This window comes from Ischnura elegans, chromosome 9 (genome assembly GCF_921293095.1).
Source record: "Ischnura elegans chromosome 9, ioIscEleg1.1, whole genome shotgun sequence".
Taxonomy (NCBI): domain Eukaryota; kingdom Metazoa; phylum Arthropoda; class Insecta; order Odonata; family Coenagrionidae; genus Ischnura; species Ischnura elegans.
This window is the reverse complement of record NC_060254.1, coordinates 99243099-99268062: the sequence shown is the minus strand read 5'-3', so window position 1 is coordinate 99268062 and position 24964 is coordinate 99243099. Positions and strand designations below refer to the sequence as shown.

The window sequence follows — 24964 nt, the reverse complement described above, 5'->3', positions numbered from 1 at the left end:
GGTTTGAGCCAGCGGAAATGACGCATTGTTGTCGACGATGTTTCGGGTTTCAGAGTTGACAGTCTTCCAGTATTGTTCCACGTTAAATTTTTCGAATCGTAATTTCGCAGACATGCGCAGTAGCGATACACCGAATGCGACCGGGAATATACCCGCCAATATCAACAATATAAACAGAAATGGCTAAGTCGGAGCGGATGGCCAGGCAGGAGCAGGAAATTTTGTGCAATTTGGTGGTCAAGTACGAGGACGTAATTGAGTGCAAGCGCTCGGATGCGGAGTCCGTTTTGAGCAAGGCAAGATGTTGGCAGAAATTAACTGAAGAATTTAATAATCACGGATGTGTAAGACAGGTAAGTCGACATCATATAGAATGATCTAATAATCAAATAGTTTTTGATATATAACGCTTTCGAGATCGGTTCTGGAATATATATGTAAATCAGTTCAACTGTGCTTATCTTATGATGTATTTCGGTTTTATTTTATTCGTATAACTTATAATTTGTTATTACTTAGCCGTTATATCTTTCACGAAATGTTTCTTTGTTTTCCATTTATTTAGCGAAACTGTAGACAATTGAGGAAGGCGTGGGATAATATAAAAATGAGGAGGAAAAGGGTGCTAGCAGAGGAAGCACGACGTCGGATGGGTACAGGCGGAGGACCTTGCCCATCCACGTCGAAAGACAGCACCATCCCAGAGTTGGAAGTGGCAATTCCATCTATCGATCACCATCTGTTGTCAGTTGGGGATAGTGATCGATTGATGAAAGCACCCAGCGGCCCTGAAGACTTTGTTATCATTGATGGAGACCTCGGAGGAGAAGGTAAGTTCAACGGGTCATTGAAATGTATTCATTAATAATGTTGATTACTTATTTAATATTTTTGTCGAATAAGATTCTGTCAACTGTACACCTCAAAGTTTATCAAGACATAATTATATTGCACTAATGAGTGGAAGTTATGTTCAAGGATACCTAAATACCCATGCACTATTTTTCTTATCCCTGGCAAAAATATACAGTGACTTTTCAGTGATGTACACAGTGAATTCAGTGACTACTCAGTGAGACCGTGATTTGCCCAGTGACATTGGGCCAGTGGGCTTGACAGTGATCAATGTGTAATTGATATTTTAAGTTAAAACATAGATATATTAAGTCAAAAATTGAACAAATCAGTCAATTTAAGAATAGTTTATCTCGCCATATTTCAACATGACCAGTGATTTGTTTTAAAATCAAGAATCACTGGCTAAGTCACAGGCTGCCACTGCCTAGGTCAATGGATATTTTTGCCGGGGATCTTGGGTGTTGTGCTGTGCAATGGCCTTTAAAATAATCAGTTATTGATTTTCAAAGATTTTCCATGATACTATGAAACTTGTAACATAACTTTCATAAGTAATAATTCCATGTAGTCATATCTGAAAGTATCCATTTTATGACAATTATGTCTCATGTTTGCAACCAGGTTAAAGCTTTTATGCAAGCCAACGTTTCGGAAGACTATTTGTCTCCCATCCTCAAGGCTGTGTTATTTAATGGAAGTCCAATTTCAAGATTTAACCTGGTTGCAAGCCCGAGAAATATTCATCAGAACTATTCACCACTAAAAATTAAATTCGTTTATCCATTTTATTTTTCAAAATGAAGATGCCGCTGGGTCATGGAGTGAACCCCACCAGTTGGAGGAGACACCCATAGTGGAAGCTGTGGGATCCACAGCTGTTGTCTCTGGCTCTGCTTCGGAGCCAAGGCAGGCTGTGGATACCCTACAGTCCCCTATGGGACCTGGTCCCTCTCCACAGCAGCCAACAGACTGTGTGGGGGGAACCAGAAACACCACAGCACCAAGGGCTCTCACAAGAGCTGAAGCTCATCAAAGGGAGTTGGATGCAAGGTTAGCCAGAATCCAGACTGCCTCAGATGATGAAGCGAAGATGAGGCAGGCTGCCGCAGAGGATGAAGCTCTTCTGCGGCAGATAAGGATTCAGGCAGCACTCGAGGAATTGGAGCATCAAAGAACATTGCATGCAATGGAAGTAGAACATAAGCGGGTATGGTATCTCTGTTTGTAGATCCTTATATAACTTAGTCACTTTAGGAACTCTTATGTTAATGTATGCTTATTGTTTTTATATCTTACTTGCATCATTTAAATAATAGTATGTTTTTTATCTCTCCTGTCTTCCATGTGGATTTGACTGATTCCTGAGTAACTTATAATTCATAAAATGGCATTCATGTACCTACACAAATTCATGATAATACTTGAATAATATAAATAACAGGCTGCATTTTTAGTTACATTTAATAATGACAATTTGTACTTGCAGGGGCATAGTGGAAGAGTGCCTTGGAATTTTAGATGATTAATTATTAATTTTCTTTTCTTTCTAGCAACAATATAGTAAGTGAAAGGTGCTGCTTATATTCTACTTGCAATTCCTCGAGTGCTACAACCTTGCATCCATCTCTCCTGAGTGCCCTTGGTGCTGTTGGTTTACCTCCACTGCTGTGATTCACTCCATGTGCCTATAGCTCTGGGTGGTGCTTGTCGCTTGCTTTCGCTCCAAGCACCCTTTTCCTCACTCCAACGCCTTCCTCAATTGCTGCATGTCCATGATTATTTCTGCCAACATCTTGCATTGCTTATGACGGACTGCATACACTCAATTATGTCCTTGTACTACCAAATTGCACAACATAATCTGCTTCTGCCTGCATGGCCTGAAATATATTTATCTGATATGGCATGAAATTGTTTTCTTTACAATGCCTGTTTATCCCTTAATATGCATGCTGGTCAATTGGTGTTGCTTCTTTGAACTGTATTTATTTAAGAAAGTTATTAATTTGGGGGGTATGGAATTTGCAGAATTTTCCTCTGGGTCATTCAATCAATTAATTTGTCATTAGTTGGTAAAAACCACAATAAACATTGTCAAGTAGTGACCTTGGAAAAAATATACATTTTCATGCAAAGCTAAATAGGAAATTTTGAATCATTATCTAACTAAATCATTGCTTGCATCACTATCTGCACTCTTTGATTTTTACAATATAGTTAGTAATAAAATTATTTTTTGGTTAGAATTTAAATTTATCTGGAAAGTAATCACCTAATATTTTATTCAATAATATATTAGAAAAAAAGGCATCAGTTGCTTGATATTTTTTTAATAATTGCAAGAGCAGGGATAAAATACATAAATTTTGGCAGAAATCTCAGTAATCATATACTTTAGCAGGTATAACAAGTTAACAATAACATATTATCTGGAAAAGAAAATAATGTAATATGATGTAATACATAGTTACAGGTAGTAGGAAAGCATATGATTTTAGAGAATTTTCTTTTGTTAAAATAATTACATAATCTAATCAGTTAATATCCAGTGATAATTATTATGAGCCAAGGAGCAGACGGTGCAGCATGTCCACTAATGTCAAAGGCAGCATCACCTAGTTATAATAAGAAAAGCTGTAATTAGTCACAACATTTATTTAAACAAACACTGTACTTGGGAGTATTTTAAGTAAAAACCAATTTCCAATCCAAGGGTGGGTGGTGATATTGGTGGGTGGTGGAGGTGTGTGACAGCTGAAACATAATCACTGATACACTATTTCATGTTCCACAAAACCTTTTAATAATCTGACCTAGGTTTCGACTTGGTACAATATGTCATTCTCAAAAGTAAAAATACATGTTTGGTGATCTTATACTGTTTTCTTATACCTTATACTGTTTGATCTTATACCTTCAAATGACTTGTCTTTACCCCCCTTCACCTTTCCAAAACAGTATAAGAACATAAAACATGTATTTTATCTTTTGAGAATGACATATTGTACCAAGTCGAAACCTAGGTCAGACTATTATAAGGTTTTGTGGAACATGATATAGTATATCAGGGATTATGCTACCAAAAGCCAATTTAATTTGAAACTGGATCTCAAAAGTTTACATGCACCACAATATAGACATGCTAATATTGTTTAACCCCTCAAAAATATCATTTACCACTATCAGCAGCCAACCATTATTTGTCATAATTTAAAACCTGATTTATCTCTGTTTTCATGTATGTATGTAACAAAATGATCATGGCGTGACATTGTGCACTCTATGCTATGCTTTTGCGGTCTCTTGATGTCTTGCATACATTGCATTGCTTCATTACCCTCCTGACAATTTCATTTCCTATTCAGAGCCCAGACATCCCATTCTCCTATTTTCAATCATGTTGTGAGAAGTTTCCCCACCTCCCTCTTTCACCTTACAGCATGCAGTTATCCTTGGATGAAGGTAAAATAGCGATTAGTGAAAGCCCTTCTTTCAACTATGGCACTGAGATTTCTATTTTGCACGTCAGGTATTGGAACATCAGCATGGGGATCTTGCAATTGTATGTGCTCTGGAACTGGCTCCCTCTGGCTGATGGCCACGTTGTGGAGCACAGCTCAAGCCAGTATTATTTTAGCTGATGTTTGAGTGGCTGTTCTCATTTTCATTGAGAGGCAGGGAAATCGCCTCTTCCATATCCCAAATGCCCTCTCCACTGCAGATCTGGTTGCAATGTGTGATGCATTGTACCTGAAAAAAATAAATAATATGTATACAACCGCTATCATTTCCATGAAATCATTTTGTCACTGCACATCACCCTTTTCAATAAAAGTTAGACAATTTATTTTTTCCTCTAACCAACCTATGCTCGGCTGGGTTGCGCACTGGTGTGTAATGGTATCTTAGCTATGCTATCTCCCAGCAATAAGCCATTGACTTCATCTCTGTTGAAGCGGAGACACAGTCAGCTGTTGTGGAAGATCCCAGTATCGTGTGTAGACCCAGGCCATCGACAAACAATATCCAAAATCTCCAGCCTGGGACCAGCAACCACCTGTTACATGCAGAGCAAAGCAAATATCACTTGTATTTGTTCTAATACTACCTAAGGTAAATAATCATATCAAATCAACCCCAGGAAAGTGTGCCACTCGATACAAAAGTCTTCTTGCAGTGGCTAATTCCTCGTGTGATTGAAGAATCTTCACTACCTTTGGCAGCTTCCCAGTAATTTCTGTACTAATAACCTGCAATTTAATTGGGTCAAATCATCAAACCAATGTATTGTATATTTTTAAAGAAGTATTAATCATTACATTTACGACGTAGTAACACAAGTTAAATTTAATTAGGTTTCCAACTCTATTGTTCTCTTTGACCAAGGCAAAAGATAAATGTAGAGAGATGATTCAGATTTGTGCACAAGGCCGTACCCAGGATAATGACTAGGGGGGCAAGCCATGGTCTAAATGGGGGGGAACCAAGATGTAATATTAGTGTATGAGATTATTTCCATGAAAAAATAGTTTTACTTTAGTTACATGTATTGTGCGTATAATTTTTCACCGGTTTAAATAAAATTTGTTGAATGCTTTCGTTTAAATTCAGAATAGATTTTGTTTAAAGACTTGCGATTTTTTCTTCTGGGGGGGGGGGGGGGGGAAGCTGCCCCTCGCTGGGTACGCCCATGATTGAGCTTAAATAAACAAAACCGCATGCCTTAATTAACTTCGACATTGTCGACTGAGCCAGTTCGTGAAAATCGCCAGAGACTATCTACAACAATGACAGAAACACATGATAATTATCTATGGCGTTTCGAAGAATATAAATGTAAACATTTATCTGAAATTCGTAGAGCGTTGCACGTATGTAACACCTTTAGCTTATAATAAGTTAATATATAAATGCTTTCGTCAACTAATATAATTTACGCCTGGTGTTTCATGATTATTAGTTATACAGTGACCGCGAGAAGAATAAAAGCAATGATGTACGTAACAAAAAATATCAATGCACTACTACACCACTACAAATATGTTAGGAAAAGTATTTAAATCACTCACCTGAAAACTGTCCGTGGAATAAAACCTTAGGAAAGCAAGCAATTATAATAACCTTGGGTCAGGAACGCCTCTCAAGTCGGCGTTATCCCGGCCGTAGCATCGGAAGTAACACGTCGGTTATATTTACTTTTTGAAACCTGTACCTGACGAAGAATTCCTCGTTCGTGTACCAATCTAGTGGATTGTCTCCATCCGCTAGACGGATTCTGGGTGCATATACGAAGGCATCTTCCTCAATATGACCCAAAAACTCTTCCAGATCGTATTAATCCTTCACATTCGGGAAAGCATCCATCTTCTCACAATGGCGGAAGACACCTCAAACGCTTTGAGCCGACAACAATCTAACCTCAAAGTTTGAGTCGAGGCTGGCTTCAAAATTCGACGTTTTTGAGGTTGAGGTCGGTTTTATGATATCGCATCTCCTCCTCCTGACGACAATGAGGTGGAGGCCGGCTTCGAGGGGACTTTTATGATACGGGCCTGAGTATTTGAGGTTGGGTTTGAAAGGGGATTTTTTTAAATTTTCGCGCAATTTTCATCCGATGAGAAGAAAGATATCATTATATAGAGACATGCCAGCTTTATATGAAATGCACTAATTCATTGCAACAATGATAACCTACATACAGGGTTTGTCTGGAAAGTAATAGGACTGATTTTCTTCCACCGCGACTGTACTTCGGAGCGTGTTTGCACCGACTGAATTTGGTAGAGGGTGTTTCTAGCTAACGAACGAGTGGCTGGTCAGTTGTCTGAGGGCACCAGGAGAGTCAGGACAGACTTTTTTGCGCGACGTGTTTCTGTGAGTGGTGCAAGCCGAAAATGCAGCGTTCGTTACAGCAGAGGTACGCGATTGAATTCTGAGTGAAACTCGGTAAATATGCGACAGAGACGTTTGTTATGATCAAGTAGGCTTACCCAGATGTTGCTTTAGCAAGAAGTGGTGCGTTTCGGTGGCATTAGGCCTTTTTGGAGGGCCGGGAAGAGGTCGCTGATGAAGACCGTGCTGTAAGACCTGTGACTTCGGCAAACACCGACATTTTGACCCGTCTGCACAAAGTTTTGAAAACAGACCGACGACTAAGCACTCATTTAATTGCCCAGATGTTACATTTATCAAAATCTGTGGTTCATGACATTTTGACGGAGGATTTGAGCATGCGCAAGATGTGTGCGCGAAGATGGTCCCAAAAGTGCTCACTGACGACCAGAAATTGCGGCTCACATCGCCTTTCATGTGAACAGCTAATTAACCAATGCCGGCATCCCAACGCTTCCGCAGCCACCCTACAGCCCAGATGTGGCCCCCCGGACTTTTTTTTGTTTCCTTGTGTGAAATCGCCGATAAAAAGCAAGCATTTTGAGACGACATAGGGGATCCATGCAGCATGCACCTCGGCTCTCAAGGCTATTTCGGAGAATGTCTTCTGTGACGCCTTCAATGCTTGGAAATCGCGCTGGCAGCTCTGCATCGACGCAGAAGGAGCCTATTTTGAAAGTTATTAAAGAATTGTAACGATTGGCTCAATACATTTTTTTAAATCGACTCAGTCCGGACTTTCCGGACAAACCCTGTATACACTTACATTATATGACTTTAATTCGTTTTTTTTTCAACCTTGATGGTCTGTGATATCTAAAGAGAACGAAATGGTAATTATGTCATCATCATCATCATCACTGGTCAACAATCCTAGGATTGGTTTGACGCAGCTCTCCACTCAGTTCTCCTATCAGCTAATCTTTTCACATCTACGTATTTCTTCTCTTTCACATCTCTCTTTACTTGTTCCATATATTTTGTTCGGGGTGTTCCTTTTCCATTCTTGCCTTCCACTTGTCCTTCGACGATTGTCTTCATCAGGCCATCATGTCTCAACATGTGGCCTATAAGGTTGTTCCGTCTTCTTATTAAGGTTTTCATGAGGCTTCTCTTCTCTCCTACCCTTCTTAGGACTTCCTCGTTACTAACTCGGTCGATCCATTTGATTTTCATCATTCTTCTGTAGCACCACATTTCGAAGGCCTCTATCCTTGCTTTCTCCGCTGTGGTCATTGTCCATGCCTCACTTCCGTATAGGAGCATACTCCAGATGTAGGTTCTTATAAATTGTTTCTTTACTTCCATATTTAAGTTTCCCGCTGTAAGCAGGTCTCTCTTTTGGTGGAATGCTCTCTTCGCCTGGGCTATTCTGCTGATATGCACTGAATATCCAAGAGGAATTCTTCATACATTAAATTGGAGAAGTCGAAAAATTACGATTCATTATTTATTCACGCTGAAAATGTTTCTTCTGACACGATGTAAATAGGTACGGCACTTGTAGCTTAGATTTCTGATCGGAAAATAATGACTTATACAGGAAGGAAAATATACTAGCTGATTTTTATCTCCTAAAAGTTTAAAATAATTTTATTAGTAAGTAATTTAAACAGATATTTGTATTTAGCAATTGAAAATAATATAATAAATAATTGAAAAATGTAGCGAGAAAAATATCGTTACCTTAATCATAAATATTATGTATAACATGGTAGTTAGGGTCAAGACACAGCATGATGAAACTTTATGGAACAGTAAAAACTCTATAAATTTTACTCTAGAACTGGGGTAATTTATGCTAAACTAAGCATGACAACATATATTAAATTTCTGCTGAAGAGATGAATAGCACAGAGACACATAAATGTTGTAATCAAAATAGTCCGAAGTAAATATTATTCACTTATGCCTGCGCTTCTTTCAATTCTCGAAACACATTTCAAACTTAATGTTTACAATAGACTTTGGCTCTTTCAGCGATTTCTTTTAAGCTTTTCTTGGCTCTACGCTTGTAAAACGACGGCCCTATAGGGTTCTCCTTATTTTGGGAAATAGAAAAAAGACACACGGAGCAAATTCTGGCGAAAACAGATGCTGGAATATCGTTTTATTATTGTTTTTGGCGATGAGCAAGTAATGAAGTTCTCGTCGTAAAAAACTCGTCTAACATTCGCAACTTCCACAGACAAAATAAAAAATGAATTCAGCTGAAAATTGTATAATACTTCAGGAGAATGTATACCAAGATAATAATAAACATTTTGAAAAACAGACTCTCCAAACTCGTGGGAAAGTTAAAACTTTAATTCCCGTTATTTTCTGACCCCGCCTAATGTTGCTATAGGAGACGGAAAGTCACTATTTATGCCTCATAGTCGTTAACGTCACTATTGTAGGGTTAAAGAGAGGGTCAAAGCGCAATGGTAGACATGGCCACATTATGCCTTTTGGCTGAAAGAAAAGGAAGAGAATGGTGTCAAAGAAGGCAGATAAGGGCTAGGGAGGAAGGCAGGGGGCCTGCCCTAGGATATAGGGGCTCTTCCGATGGCGATGCTGAGAGCAGGACTGTTCCGGGCGTCTTAAGATGAGTGTGAGGCAGGGTGAGAGAGAAAGAAGGACGTAGCCCTTTTTAAGGGGACGTCTGAGTAAATAAAATCTCTTTATTTTTCGCCGATGCAATCGATTTCCGGTTCGTAAGGGATATAGCTGGAAAAAGGGATAGGCTCCCACCCTCACCCAAGACACAAACCCACATAGGTTGACGTGTAGGGGAAAAGAGGGCTAAAACTCGACCGGCATATAGGAGCACACTTGAGGTTCCTTTCCCGCGACACTGCCGAGTAAGGAAACCCCGATCTGTCACCAAGAAGCGAGTAGTTACCCGCTTCTCCCCACAGGAGGCGCGGTTTCGAGTGCACTCCGTCATATATACGAATCGACGGCTTAGAGAGGAGACCGATGTGTTGGTAGTGCCTTTCACTTTGCGTGGCGCTGCTAGAACAGCCTCCCGCGAGATCCCACCTCCGTTTTGCGACAACAATGAGGGTTTAATGGTTTCCGAGGGAGTTTCCTCGATTGACAATTTCCGAGAAATCGTGCACGATCTGTTTAGATGTAAAAAACCGCAAAGCGTATTGTCTGAAGGCCATGCGTAATTGTACTTGTACATGCATGAATGAGTGAGAATTTCCTCACTCATATGAGGTTTTCGTAAAATCAAAACATGCTCGTAAATTATCTCTCTGGTAAAATAATCATTAACTGTCATTAATATCGGAACTTGAGTTCCATGAACTGATACTGTGATACGGATAGGGAAAGAAAACGTTATTCAACCGATTACATTATTTGTCCTTGCACCGCTACCATGATGAAGGATGTTCCGAATATAAGCCCTTAATATTTGCTTCCTCTCTTCAACGCTTATATTCTTGCATGTTAAAATATTCCTCATTTTAAGGAACTCTCTCCTCACTTGAGCTAATTTATTATTTCCTGCTTGCTCCTTCTACCGATGGTCACTCGCCTACGCAAGTAGAAGAACTTCTTCACCTCCTCAGGGTTACGGTACCCTAGTGCCAGGTTGGGATTCTCCTCTTCACTTCTTCTGCAGACCAATACAAATGTTTTCTTTACATTGACTTTCAGCATACAGGGTGCAATACTGCTATAATATAATTAAATCCATAGATCTTATGGACTCGAAAAACTGTTTTAAAAATCAAATTTCATGACGCAAGAAATTAGGTGCTTAAGTCAGGGCCGAAACAAGTCATGGAGGATTTAAGGGGTTCAAAACCCCTTCAAAATGTTGGGAATATATTGTCTACGGTGCACCCCCTCCAATCAAGCCACCCAAAATGATTCCTACTCCAAAATTCGATCCATCCGAAATAAAGCACCCCTCTACGTACACCTTCACCCAAAAAAGTTTCTATCTAAATTATTACGGAGGCTTCCACGGTGAGTTGATTGGTGATAGTTTTTCGGGTTCATTCCGCCTTGATTCGTATTTTGTGTGACGTATTAAATATCACCAAAGTTTCTATCTGTTTGCGTGAAACTTAATTTTCCATGAGCATGAACTTTTAAGGGAAAAATTGTAGCAATCAATGTGCAAATAACGTTCAAATTAAACTTTAAACATATCCATTTTATTGCCATTATCAAAAGGGAATATTTGGTTGACATCTGTTTCTTTCGAGGATTTACAAGACTATTACGAGGATAAATATTCAAAATAGCTTTCTCTAATTATCTGCCAAGTTATGACAGTAATTATGATTTTACAGATTCCATAATAATAATGGCTTATAGTACTGACTAATACGACACTAGATATTTCAGAAATGGTCGATGTCACGAATTTTGTAGCTCAAGAGTATTGGCGGGTAATAGATGGCATAAGATAGTATCAAACAATAGTATCCAATCAGCGGATATAAAGCCTACAAAGAAAATCCAATATAAACCATCTATAAAATATAACACACCTTTTGGATTAAAATAATCTAGTATTTATTATTTAGCTCCTCAATTGGTTCTGAAATTATTTTCAGATTCCTCTGTTACCGAATGTAATATGCATGCTTCGAGCGATGCAGCTTGTGCTAATGCCTTTTTGACACATCATATCGTTTTGTCATCATCGTCAAATATTCACCCAGCAGAATGCTCAGGTGACCTCTTCCACTATTCCAGCAACCAGAGTTGTACATGAATTATGGATGTCTACTTCAAAGCACTTGTTCTCTGATGTCATTATTTTTATTTCTAACAATTATGCCACGTAATCATTATAATTTATCGTAACGTATTATAAAACACTTAATTGCACCTATAGATGGACTGCAGAATTTTTTGTAAATTATATTATTATTGACACTACTATTATATGCTACTATTAATCATATTAATTATATGTTGGAGATATAAGAAACGGCCTCAGGCGTTATTTTGTGGAATTGCTTCATTATGGAATAAACTAAAATAACTTTGTTTTATTCCACACTTTACTTTAAATAGCACGACCCGGGTTTCAGCATCTAATGCTATCATCAGGTTACTGCTATCAATGCTATCACCTGATGATAGCATTAGATGCTGAAACCCGGGTCGTGCTATTTAAAGTAAAGTGTGGAATAAAACAAAGTTATTTTAGTTTATTCCATAAATGATGGACATTTTAATGACTATTAATTGAGTTGTTTCTGTAGCTTTGTCCCATTTTATTTAGTTAATAATCTCATCAAATGATTTTTGCGACATATTTTACCTCCCACTCAAGGAACTAATAATCGTATTAATTCAAGGTTTATACACTGATTTCTAGTGACGATACGTCAGGCGTTGGTTTCAGGAGCGCAGAATACACTGGTGTGGGACCACCTCCCTGTCGTAAGAGAACGATTGTAAACCACGGCCGATAGGTTGCTTTCAGTTTTTTTCCCTCAACGCAATCAAGACAAGTTTCCCGCCCGTCTTCGCGAACTGGAACTCAGTGCAGCCGGCGGAGAGTCACTAAACTGGCAGCGCTCCAAAACTTCAGCAATGAACTAAGCGGAGGCGGGGATACAGTCGGCGAAATTCAATGAAAACCCACATTAAACTTCTTGAATGCACGAACGAAACCCTTCGACAATGTGCCACGTCTTTCGGCAGTCGGGCGACGCTGCGCTGGATGCACTCATCCAATGCGAGAAGCGAAATAATTAATTTTAAAAGACAGCGGGACGAACGCGAAAGGCGCGCCACCTCGACGCTCATCACCGAATATCACCACGGATTACGGTCTCCATGGAAGGTGATAATGTGACTGGAATGCGGCCCTACGTGCTCTCAGACCAAAGCAAATACCTACCAGGAGGTAGTTGGGTAGGTGAGTTACTTACAAACTTAATAACCAAGTCTACATGGCTGAGTGACTAACGACTTGTTGGGAAAGCTTTCTGCATTCCAACAGTCATTCCGATAGTTAAATTTATGAGCGTTAGTATTCTATTAATGATAATACGTAGAAAATATCTCAATGCAACTCTCAGATATACTTTAATCTAGACTTTAACTTGGCTTCCCTTGTAGGTCATTCCTACGTTCGTGTTTCATTTTTCAGTCACGTCTGGGTATCTTTATAAATGAAACTCTCTACGAGATTGCAATTTAAGCCAATAGCACACTGAGAATACAGAAGTGCATGATATTGGGTTTTAAAATTAGGGAATAGTTTTTTAAATAATACTGCCATGATGAGAAATTTCCATCAATTTCATTGGAGCCAATAATTGCTTTCTATTACAAAATGTAATGACCCGGTTCTCACTAATATTTAAAAACACTTTATTATAACATAGACAATGTTAACGGTACCATACTGAAGGCATTATAATAAAACCAAAATAAGAATAATGGATGCCAAAACAACATAATATTAGGAAGGAGATTTGAAAATGACGCCCTTATGGCAAGCATTCCCAGTTTTTAGGTCAAGTTATTTCAAAAGATAACGACAAAAATAAGCAGGAGGAAGTTACCCTCTCATACAAGTATTCATTTCCATAATCAGATGTACAATGGTTGGAAATAGACTCATTTTTCGTGGTCTAAAGTTAATGTAAGGTCTTCTTCTTAAGAAACTTTATAATGATGGACTCACAAATTTAGCCAACATATTTTTCCTAACATAAAATATAAAAAAATGCGTATGTGAATACGATTTTTAAATTCAATCTAAAATGTGAGGTCGCAGAGTTTTACACTGGGATTCAAAAATTAAGTTATGAATAATTTATTAAAATCGGAACACTTTGCAAAGAACTATCAAGAAATTAGCACTAATAATGTACCATTTTAATGGTTTTGCGATGGACTTTGCAATAGGAGATGTATTGTATATTAGAACTCTTATCGTCTTTAAACGCAATTAGGTTAACTGGCCAAGGACACTCTCCCAAACAATATCAGGGAGCTTTGAACTCCTTGACTCCCACCCCCTCGCCACGGCTCTGCAACCGTGATACATCGTAATGCCAGTGACTACGGTCCAATTCGAAACCAGGTAGTTTTTCTGATTACGGAAAACTCAAGACTTCATCCAAAAGCGACGAGGAATAAAAAAAAACAGGCTAAATTGCATCAGTTTTGAATCTAAAAAGTTGACGAGGGCTTTTTTTTACAAAGGACTGCCTTCCTGACTCCAATATTAGATCAAAGTTCTATTTCTAATGTATTCAAAGGTGTATTACGGAATCTAATATACCAGAGCAAGTCCAAGGACTCGAACACAGCAGAATTCATTGAAGAATGGTAACTCTCAGAGAGCCGGTGCATTATTAAACGATCAAAGAGTGTATATCATTTCTTTCGGGTCTTTCGCTGTGAAGCTCTACAATCTTATTGAACTCGATAGTCACGGAATAATCCAAGGGATAATTTTTTTCTGGATCTACGAGAACAGATGACTTTGAGGAAGTAGGAGAAGTGAAACGCGTGGTGGAACTCAAAAGTCATTTTATGTTTTTCTTCGAGGAATCCCAGAGACATCCCGCACAATCAAAAGGTATAGGAAAACACGATCTACGTGAAACACAGCTTTGACATCAGAAGTTAAGCACTTAATCCAGTGATTGCTGCAAAAAATATTTTGACCTCTTCATAATAAGTCAAAAAATGTTTTCTTTTACAAAATGTCATGACTTGGTTCTCAGCAATATTTAAAAAAAATATCTTTATTAGGAGATATGCAATTTTAACGTAACCATACTGAGGGCTTCTTTATTCGTGTGTCCGAATACAAAAGTTACTTTGAGAATCGTGACTCAAAGTCTTTCTTTGCCATACACCTAATGGAAGAAAAACTTATATCGCTTGGTTTAAAGATTAGATGCGGCCGAACAGTGCCAAATAGTGAAAAATAAAATGTAGAAACTTTACTAATTATACGAAAATGTGTTTTTAGTCACTCCCCTGTCTCCTATGCAATACCGTGATATATAACCCCGCTTCCTCAACTTTTTACCTTGAGACATGACGCTAGTACGGAGCTTTTCGTTGTCCGCATGATGTAATCTTCTTTACTCTGTTTCTGTGCCTCCTCCTAAACATCCCAAGCCCCATTTTTTCCTCTTTCTCTTTCCTACCCAACCACATTCTTTCTTCTGATCCTTTTCCACCGACTACTTTTGACGATATATATCTATTTGTCTTAAATGATATTTTTCTCGTACCAGATGATGATTGTGTGAATGTACAGAAATCGAAACACGTGTTATGACCTGTTATAATACAATTTGTGGGTGATTCGATATTCTTGTTTATCATTTCATAATGAGGGCTCAAAAAACATAATTAAGTTTCACGTATGAAACAACAGCATAATATTAGGGAAGAGTTTTGAAAATGACATCCTCATTGAATGAATTGCCAGTTGATATTTCAAATTATTCCCAAAGATAACAATTAACAATAGCAGGAGACAATTACACCTGGCTTTGAATGGGTACTGAGAATATCACTTTAAACAGATGTATAAAGGTTGGAGAAGGTTGAATAGTTAAACGGTTGCCGGCCTGGGTGGCGGGGGGCAAAGTACTCGCCAGCCTTACCGAAGGTCATTGTTTCAAGTCCTGCCTAAATATGTTTCCCCTCTCCAGGATGTGGGCGTATGTGATCATCCATCGTTTGCTAATCGTTATATATAATATTCTCCCGCTTTTGAGGCCTTTAATGAGCTTTTCACGGGGCGATGAAGATAAAAAAAAGTATGATTGATCCTGTAATGCGCGATTTTGAAACAGCACAAAAGAGAAATAACATGGAGGAAATTACGTGGTCACTACCAAACTGGCAAAAGTATCTGGAATATAAATTATCTAGATCTGCGAAATATCAAAAATCTGAATTATTGTCAGTATCATGAAATTTTACCAGGTCTCATCTACCGCCGTCAATTCTAGTCAAAATATACACATGTTATTTATTTTACTCTCGACATACTTGCCTTTACGCGGGATAACATTCCTCTATTTAGACTGAATTTGGGATTCAATTCATAGGAAAATCCATTAGATGCTTTGAGAGAAATTATTCTAGCAGAAAAATGCTAAAACCTTGGTTGTAGCATATCATTGCTCCTCTTAGAATATCAAAACAATTGAGGAAAGACATCACTAGTTTAACCACAATACTTAAATGTAAAGAACATTATCCAAATTAAAGCTGTTACGTGAAGTGAGATCGTAGTCTACTCGTATAGGTTAAAGTATTGCAGCAACAAGATTTACCAAACATGAAAACTTAGGCAAATCTAGCAATAATACAAGCATGCAAAATAGAAAATTAATTTATACATGAATGATGCCATACCACTGGAATGGAATTAATATTAACATGGTAACTTATTAAAATACTATCAAGCAGAGCATAACAGTAAAATGCCAAATTAAAGAAAGCCTTTTTTTTAAAGAGTCAACAGGAGAAAGAGCCGCTTTTCTCTCAAAATAGCAATACGAAAATATTTCTCTTTTTTTGTGGAAAGTATCCAGATTTCACCTGTGGGCTATGGTCCCATGGCAAATTTCTCCTTTTCTCTCAGCCAGGGTGAAATTTTTGGGAGCAAACGAGCAAAGAACGTTCGCTCAGGTTGGAGACGCGGACTCGAGTTGGACGCACGCAGTTGTAAATGCAGATACGGAAGCACATCCCTTCCCCGTTCGCATCACGGAATATTTTAATTGTGAAAAAAAGAGACGCTTTGAAGATTGAAATTATACCCTGCCCATAAGCTTTCGGTAGTTTTTTTCTCAGAAATACTCCGAAGGTGAAAGAAAGGACGAAAAGTTTGAAGAGAAGAGATGATAGGACGATAGAGAAACGAGTATCGTAAGTTGCAAAATTAATTGAAGAGAGAAATTACAGGAGATGACGAAGTGTATGAAGAAAGGACGCGATGGCAGAGAGAAACTTTAAAAGAGAGTGAGATTGAGATGTGATGCAGAGAGGGAGTAGAGGAACTATTGGTATTAAAGTACACAATTTTAAGATAACTTAAAAAAAGTAGTAAAAGTAAGCAGCAGAATAAATACCGATAACCACAGGCAAATTTATGTCAACCTTAAAGCTTTGTTTAATGTAGCAATCAATGGAATGTGTAAGGAATACATGTGGCACAGAAGGAGAAAAGATGGTGATTTACATCCGCTATTAAAAAATAACTTATGCGGTATGAGGAAGTATAGTTTTTGCTAAGAATGGTAGCATAAAATTTTTTCAATACAAGGTTCGAGTCGGTCTCGTACATTTTACGTATGTATGTAAGTGTTATGCGTTTCTAAAAGCAAGTTAGTTACCATGTTCATTAGTATTGTGTGCATATACATTACTGAAATATCACAATTGAATGCAAACGATAAGAAATGAAATCACTGAATTCAACGAAATAAATGTATTTGTTATGTATTGATAGCACCAGTCCTGTATAAACAGGGTATGATGGTAGCCCCAAAACTATTTCACAAGGGATACCCATTGATTCCACCATTCTTAAAGGGTTTTCTGTCTTAATGTAATTACATATGAGTGGAATAGATTTATATTATTTGTATACTTAAATTTATATTTCTCTTACCTCCTCTATCATCAATTCCATTCTTCAAACAAGAAGTGTCACTCGTTCCGTCGTCTTGCATTATTGTACTCATAAAAATTACAAATTGACATTTAAAATCAAGTCAAATTTGGAAGCTATAAATTAGAAAATAATCTTCTACATTCACCGTTTGTGTTATGGATTTCTTTCATTGCAAAAAGACGTGGTTTGAAAATTTGAAGACGTGTTCCCTTGAGCCTTCTTAGATTTTATTTTTAAATACTTTAAACACTTCCCAGCACACCTTATAGAGTTTTTTCTCTCCTCATCACGTACTTCTAATCCGGATATTATTCGACCCTCCTCCATACTTTCTCCTAACTTTCACTCTTTTATTTGATGCCAAGCGTATTAAATTCTTTACTAAATCGGCATTTTATAATGTTTAAGAGAGGAGGCGTATACTGCATATGTGGTAGCATTTCGAATTCTTCGTGGAAATATTTTACGCGTGACGTATACAAAATGTAGTGGAAAGCGGTGCGACTGATAAAAAAATCTCCGCGCCAACAGACAGATTTATATTAATTTATATGCATTAAATAGGGAGCCGCTAGAGACTCAAATTCTGCTTAAGGCACCACGTACCTGCTTCGAGGAGGCAAATACTTAGTTATATAAGCACTGCCGTGGAATATTCAGTCATTTGCTGAATTCGACTGCTGATAAAAGGCTCACACTTTCAACTATTAGAATGCATCATTCTCATCACTGGCCAATTTATGACGATGATATCAGGAATAAATCGAGATACTGTCTTCCGATTGTATGCGTTTCATTGCATGCGGTATAAGCTTGAAACTCGATTCCTTTTCGATAGTCGATTGATCTCCTTAATTAAAGATTGGCCGTGTAAAAACGAGAGATGATAAACCATGGATTTGTTTAACTTACATCGTTGATTATCAATCGGAATTGAACACCCTGTACGTAGAATTAATCGTCGATAGTAGCATAGACTTTCACCATAGTAGCCTCTGGTCGTTTGATGATATGGCAGTTTAGGGTAATGAAACCATCAAATCATCTCTATAACTTTACTACCTTCGGAAGTAGCCAAAGTGAGATTGATACCTAACTTATGGTATCCAATAAAATAAATATGGATATTGATACTCGATCTACAATAGAGAGACGATTTAAAACAATTAATAAAAAACATTATCCATCGGCATTAAATGGTCGATCGCCATTCAGATAAATCAGATGCTTACGATATGATAGCTCGCATTAGTACATTGATTACACTTTTCCTTGTCTAAGCCTTACATCAGGACAGTAGGGGGAGATGAAAGTGAAGCAGTGAAGACGATGCCACTCAAGATGAAGAAAAGTAATAACAAATGCCAAATTTATGAAGAAAGTACCTACATAGCGTTATCATCAGTGGCGGCTCGTGAGTCAAATGCTGGGAGGGGCACACTCCACCGGAGGGTTGAATTTTTTGTGTATTTTAGTGAGTTTTTCAGGCAATCTAGAGACCATTACGACTCACTAACACACAAAACAATCACTGACTCAATTAACTCAACTACAGCTAGGCCTATTTACATGAAAACAATTTACACATTAAAAGTCAACTGGTCACCAAAACAAGGTATTCTGTAACACTGCAACATCTATATTATACGGCCGCCGGGCGGCGCGTCGAAGTCAACTCCCTAAATACGTCGCCTTGCGCATGCTCGGGCGGCGCGGCGTCCCAAGACATAAGGCACATAGCATATAAGGCACAAGCTTATTGGTAGACGCGTCATAGCACCAGCAGCCCCCACCACTACCATTCTTCATATAACTGCATGGTGATGGATTGGGACATTCTGCCCAGCGCCCCGCGGCTAAAAATGCGAACTTCTCGCGCTATTTTTGCGTGTTTTCCCTACATTTTCGATGCATGCGATTAAAAAAACACTTTTGTTAATTAGATGTATAATTATAATTGAATGGGTATTTATTTTTTTTCCTTTTTCAAATCTTTGGGAGGGGCGGCGTCCGAGAGTCCTTACCGGCAAAGCCGCCACTGGTTATCATTGGGTCCCGGGTAATTCGGCCCTTACCTTGCTTCTCGCGTCCGGATTCTTGTCGCAGCACGATTGGTCTTCCGTCTTCGCGTCGCCACGTGACCGAGGGCGGAGGGACGCCGGTGGCCTTGCACCGAAGGCGCACAGACCCCCCTTCCAACGCCACGCCGTCCTCCCCCGAAGACTCCTCGTTCAGAATGTCCGGAGGGATCACCACCTCCAGGTTGCCCATCTACACAACAAAGAGAAGAGAGAGAAAGAAGAATATTGATCAAGGTGAAACCATGAAAAAACTTTGCAATCTCCACAAAAGGAAACGGGAGAGTTCAGAATGGTAGGTGGAATGGGTTGGGTGGTTGGTGTTACATTTTATTGCAATTAATTTTGAGTTTATTTTAGTGGGTTTATTATAATTGAAAAGATGGCAATATTTAAGGTGGGTCTCCAGTGGAAGTTTTTCTTAGACCAGCTTAAAACAAATGTTGTAGAATTATTTATGCATATCTTAAGGCTACTTTTGCTACTATGCACATCGGGCATAAAATACAACATAGCTGAATGGTGTTGCATAACACCAAGGCGCTTAGGAACGTAGTGAAACTAAAAAAGTGACCTTAATTCGCCCCTATGCGCAAGACGCTCACACGACCGTCAATCATAGACCTTTGAGTTATCTCTATTAGTGGAAGGCCCAGCTCTGCCACGTTAGGGGGCTGTGTGGGTTATAAAGGGAAATAGTGCTTTGTGTTATAAAAGTATTTCTTAACACATATTTCTAAACGTACATGTTATCCTTGTGGATTTAAGGCAGGAGATAATGCTGGGCAACTAACATAGATGCAACTCGGTTCGTGCATCTACACTTCGATCGTATAAACGCGGACAATATTAAGGTGATATTCTTTTATTATATACTTAGCCACGGCACTCCTGTGTAAACAATGTTGTCAGAGTCGGTGCATGACAAATTAGGACCTTACACGAATGATATATTTAATTATTGAAAACGGCAATCTATATCTGTATAATTAGCTATTATCTAATATGCGATTCATTATAAGAACACTGTAAGTTGAAAAGAGAGATCTATCTTAGAAATGGCCTCAATAATAAAAAAATGTGATGGTATTAGATGCTATGAGTAACTCATCTGAGAACCTGCAGAAAAACAGACGTACACATTGGCGGATTTAGGGATGGGGGGTCTGGGGGGACACGTGCCCCCCCAGGTGCTTAAAAAATACACGACGTTTTTAATACGGCTATCATTAGTTTAGTTTTATTTTGTGTATTACGGAGCCTCAATCATTTAATTTAATATTAATAACTTTCATATCAAAATAAAGAGAATGTTTTACACAGTAATTGTTCTATTTTTTTGCTCTCAATAAATGAATGAATGTTTTTAATCTGAAGTATGAGAAGACCTGTGAGACCCTTGTGCCCCCCCCCCCCCCCCCCGATAAAAATATCCTGGATCCACCCCTGGCCATACACGTACAAGGTCAGTTAAAAATTAGTGTAAAATGGCTCCCGCTTATTCCACCAATGGCCTTGAAAAACTTTGTTGTCTAAAAATAAGGATCATTCCTGAGCCTTAGCAACCGTTTCAAAATTTAAAATGTCGATGACTGTTCCCAATATAGTTCTCACCAATAAAATACACAAAATTTTGTATAACCGTAGCTGAAAAATCATAACTTTCAACCAGCAACCTTAAATAGACGCACCAATAGATGCAAGTAATTTTTGCTGTTACCGTGAGCCTACTGATTCACCCAGACTAGCCAGTTAACAGTTGAAATTATGCTTTCACATTTTTTCGAGTTTTCGGTGTTTATCGCGGTTAATGTGACAATGGAAACTTAATCTAATAGCTTTGATATTTAAGCAACCATTCAGCTTTAATAGGTAGCCAAACACAAATAAATGGTATTTTTCATTAATTTCACATTTTTTGGTATCATTTATTATTTTTTATCCTCAATATCAATATGCCTCTTTTAAATACCACCGATTTATTTTCTGCATTTTCTCACGAAATATAAACGATTCGTTGGTATCATTCAGACCTGTAGACGGCAGGCAGTTAGTTATTCTGATAATCCAGAAGAATCTTTCTGTCGAAGGGAAAAAGTTTTCCTTGACTTCACAATCTGTCCACCTAATATATGAGTGAAACAGCGCGTTCGCCCGGCTGCAGGTCTGCAAAAGAGAAAATCGAATAAAACGAAAGAACTTTTCGATGCGCCGGTATGCGTCGGTCGTCCTTCCTAAGTCTCCAAATCCGCAGGCAGACGGGCTTAGGATCAGACACCTTCCCTGGGTGCACACATTGACCCCTGATGGGAAGGCCAGCCGCCAGGGGACGGATTATAGGCTTTAAGGTGGATTCCCTCTCCGACGAGACACTCGGACACAAAAGAGACGCGACGACGCATGCAGGTGGAAGTCAAGGCGGATGCAGAAAAAAAAAAGATTTGGCTCAACTCAGATGGGAGTAGACCCGCCTGGCAGTTCCAATACATAGGCACTCTCGAAAACAGATCCATCACAGGCATTTGCTCTCATGGTTTCCGGGTTTTCACCGCGTTCTTTCCATTCTAACAACGACAGTTGAAAGTGTTTTTAAAACCATGATGAAAATTACAAATTGTTATTTCCACACTTTATTCAGAAGTCAACTACCGACCAAGTACCCAACATGTTATGCCATTTTTTCAAGGAAAATCTTGAAAACCAGTGTGGAAAAAACCATTTGTAGAGCACTCTGTAGGGCTAAAGCACTCGACCGAAAATCGGGGGATCCGGGTTCGAATCCCGGTCAAGGCGGATGATTTTTTTCTCTGTGGATCTTCCGCACGACTGTGCATTGCGGGTGACTCCCGTAAAAGTTATCACCGCGGCTAGTCCCGGTATACTTTTAACTAGTCTAGAGCGAACACCTCTTTGTGTTCTATGTCCGGGCCTGCTCTCCGGCTGTGGCGCTGTGCGCACGATTTGGACTGCTTGTGGCATCAAATGCTCACCAGTCCAGCAACATCTTGTCCGGTAGTGTCCGAAAATATCCACAGCGAAGAATGACGCCTCGATAGCTTGACTGGCAAAAGCACTCGATCGGAAATCCGGGGGGGGGATCCGGGTTCGAATCCCGGTCAAGGCGAATGATTTTTTTCTCTGTGGATCTTTCGCACGAATATGTCGAACTTCGACGAAGTCAAGTCTGAAACGATTTTATATGTTCTTATAACTCTTTATTAGGGATTGATTTGATATGCAATTTAAGCAGCTGTAAATATTTTTGCTAAAACGATTTATATTTTGCAAAACTAATTCTCGGGTTTCCCACCGATTATTGTTTTGTGAGCATGATCCAAACGTTTCGTCGGCTAAGTCAGCCATCACCTTCAGGGGAGGATGAAATGCGGTGGATAATCTTTGGAGGAGGCGACCGACAGCTAAGGTATTTTTCGTCATACAGGACGGTAGGAATGGAAGGTTGGATAGAAACCCGGTGTCAGCATTAATCGGCATTTAACAGGTGCCAAGGTGACCACGGCTTAATGTCCCATCTGACGGACGGAGTGCTTTACTTGAAGTGTCCCTAACAAGGCACCCCAAGGGCAGTCACTGAAAAATTTTGGCCACCGCTAGGATTTGACTTCAAGGTGCGAGGCCAACACTCTAGCCACCACACCAACCAGAACCCTTAGAATGTGGAGCCAAGTTCTTGTCGGTATATCACCGACTGCCGTTCAAGTGGGCACTGATTGGTTCTTTCTCGATTGGGGTTTCCATACGTTGTGTTTAACTACGCTCTTTCACGCCTCACTTAGCTGGAGGCCTTTGCCCCTATTCATGGTTTTTTCTTCTAGTCTACTTTTCATCGCTTCTTCTACCATACGATCCCTGTAAATCTCAGTAAGGCATCGAATCTTTCCATTTTTCAGATACTTTCTATGCATAACGTCCAGGCAATGCTTTACTACCTTCCTTCCTATCTGCTGACTTCTATTTTGTTGCTATCTGATTGTCTATTTAGGTAATGTTAATGAATACTTTTCGGTGCATACCCCTGCCTTGATGTTTGGATGTTTTTGTTTGCCTGTGATGCCATCTGCATCGGATGGCAACCCCCACCAAAGGAGTAATCTTGTGGGGTAATTACCCATCGTGGAAGACATAGGACATGTGTAGGAAATCCACAGGCTTTTGACATGCATACGATGGGAAGATATCGTCACCTAAATTATAATCGTTAGTCAAATTTTATCTAGCCAGTGCCATAGCCAGAATACTGGCTTCCCACCCAGTAAGCTCGGATTCTTAACCCGGCGGTGGTGGAGACTTTTCAGTGACATCCCGATCCCTGATTGAGTGCTCTTTTTGAGAACAATTGAAACACAAAACACTGCCCGCCAGATGGGGCGACAGACCGTACTCCCCTTAACGCATTCCGTTACGATAACAACGAAACTATCGTGAGGAACAAATAGGAGAAATATCTGTGGTAGAGTCCTGATGAAGCTAAGTTTCTACAAGCGTGCCGTGGAAAGATTTTCGGATAAAAATTAAAAGAGGTACTTATTTCGAATTCATCCGGTCACACCTTGAATATGTAGAGAGCACGTTGGATCCGGCGTAGAGACACTTAAACGTTAACGCTCGATTCGTCAAGAACTGCTACAAGCGAATAGAAAATGTTACCCAGATCTTAAACGAATTTAATTGGGAGCCACTAGAACCTCGGAAGCTGCGCGCTAGAATAGAATCTCTTGAGCATTTGAAAATGGATATCTTTCGGAGTGACACGGAAAATACCATGTCGGTACCTCAATTCATTTCTAGGTGCGAAAAAAAAACAATAAAATCAAGTGAGATATCGTGAGAATTTTTTTTACCTAAATACCGCAATTAAAAAACAATCTGTAATTAAGCACTCACTTTTCCAAAGACTTTCTTTTCTAATTAATTCTCCCCCCGGTGATATTGATCCGTTTGCTCTGACACTTAAAAATGTTACTCTCCTGTCATCAACATATTTATAGCAAAAATGACTAGATAGCCGGATAAATGTTTGTTTTTTTTCTATATTATTCTATTTAAATTTGTAATTAATAATTATTGTTTAGTTATTTAATATTTTTTTTAATAAGTGTACTTTAAATTGACAGTCTTGCTGTATGTGTACCTCTTTATTAAAATAAAATAAATTAAATAATAAAACATCTCATGAAATCATCCATCGCACCATTGACAGCAACGAAAGTTAAAAAGCTCTATTTTGCATGAGAAATTTGATTCTTTCATTCGGATGCCGCTTTGCAAACACGCAGATGTAATGCAGGCACGGTTACACGGTTAAATGTGATTTCACTGGGTTCATCCCATTTTCAGCAGTCCGTACTTATTACCCGCAGAAGGAACGGAATTTAGCTTAAGGAATGGCATTCGTATGCTGTGGTATTCCAACCACTCCAAGAGACCTCAGGCGTACAAACTCGGGGTCTTCCACCTTCATTTCTGACCTTCAAGAAAATTGCAAGTA

At 39.0% G+C, this 24964-nt stretch overlaps 1 protein-coding gene across 8 annotated transcripts in view; it reads right to left on the bottom strand.

Moving 5' to 3' along the window:
* The window catches only part of LOC124165227 (lachesin-like), an 878935-nt gene that overhangs the window by 163716 nt on the left and 690255 nt on the right, over window positions 1–24964 (bottom strand). For all 8 annotated transcript variants that reach the window (XM_046542522.1, XM_046542529.1, XM_046542528.1 and 5 more), the window contains one exon: window positions 19453–19648. In XM_046542522.1, coding sequence (XP_046398478.1) covers window positions 19453–19648 — 196 coding nt within the window. The remainder of the gene's footprint in view (window positions 1–19452; window positions 19649–24964) is intronic.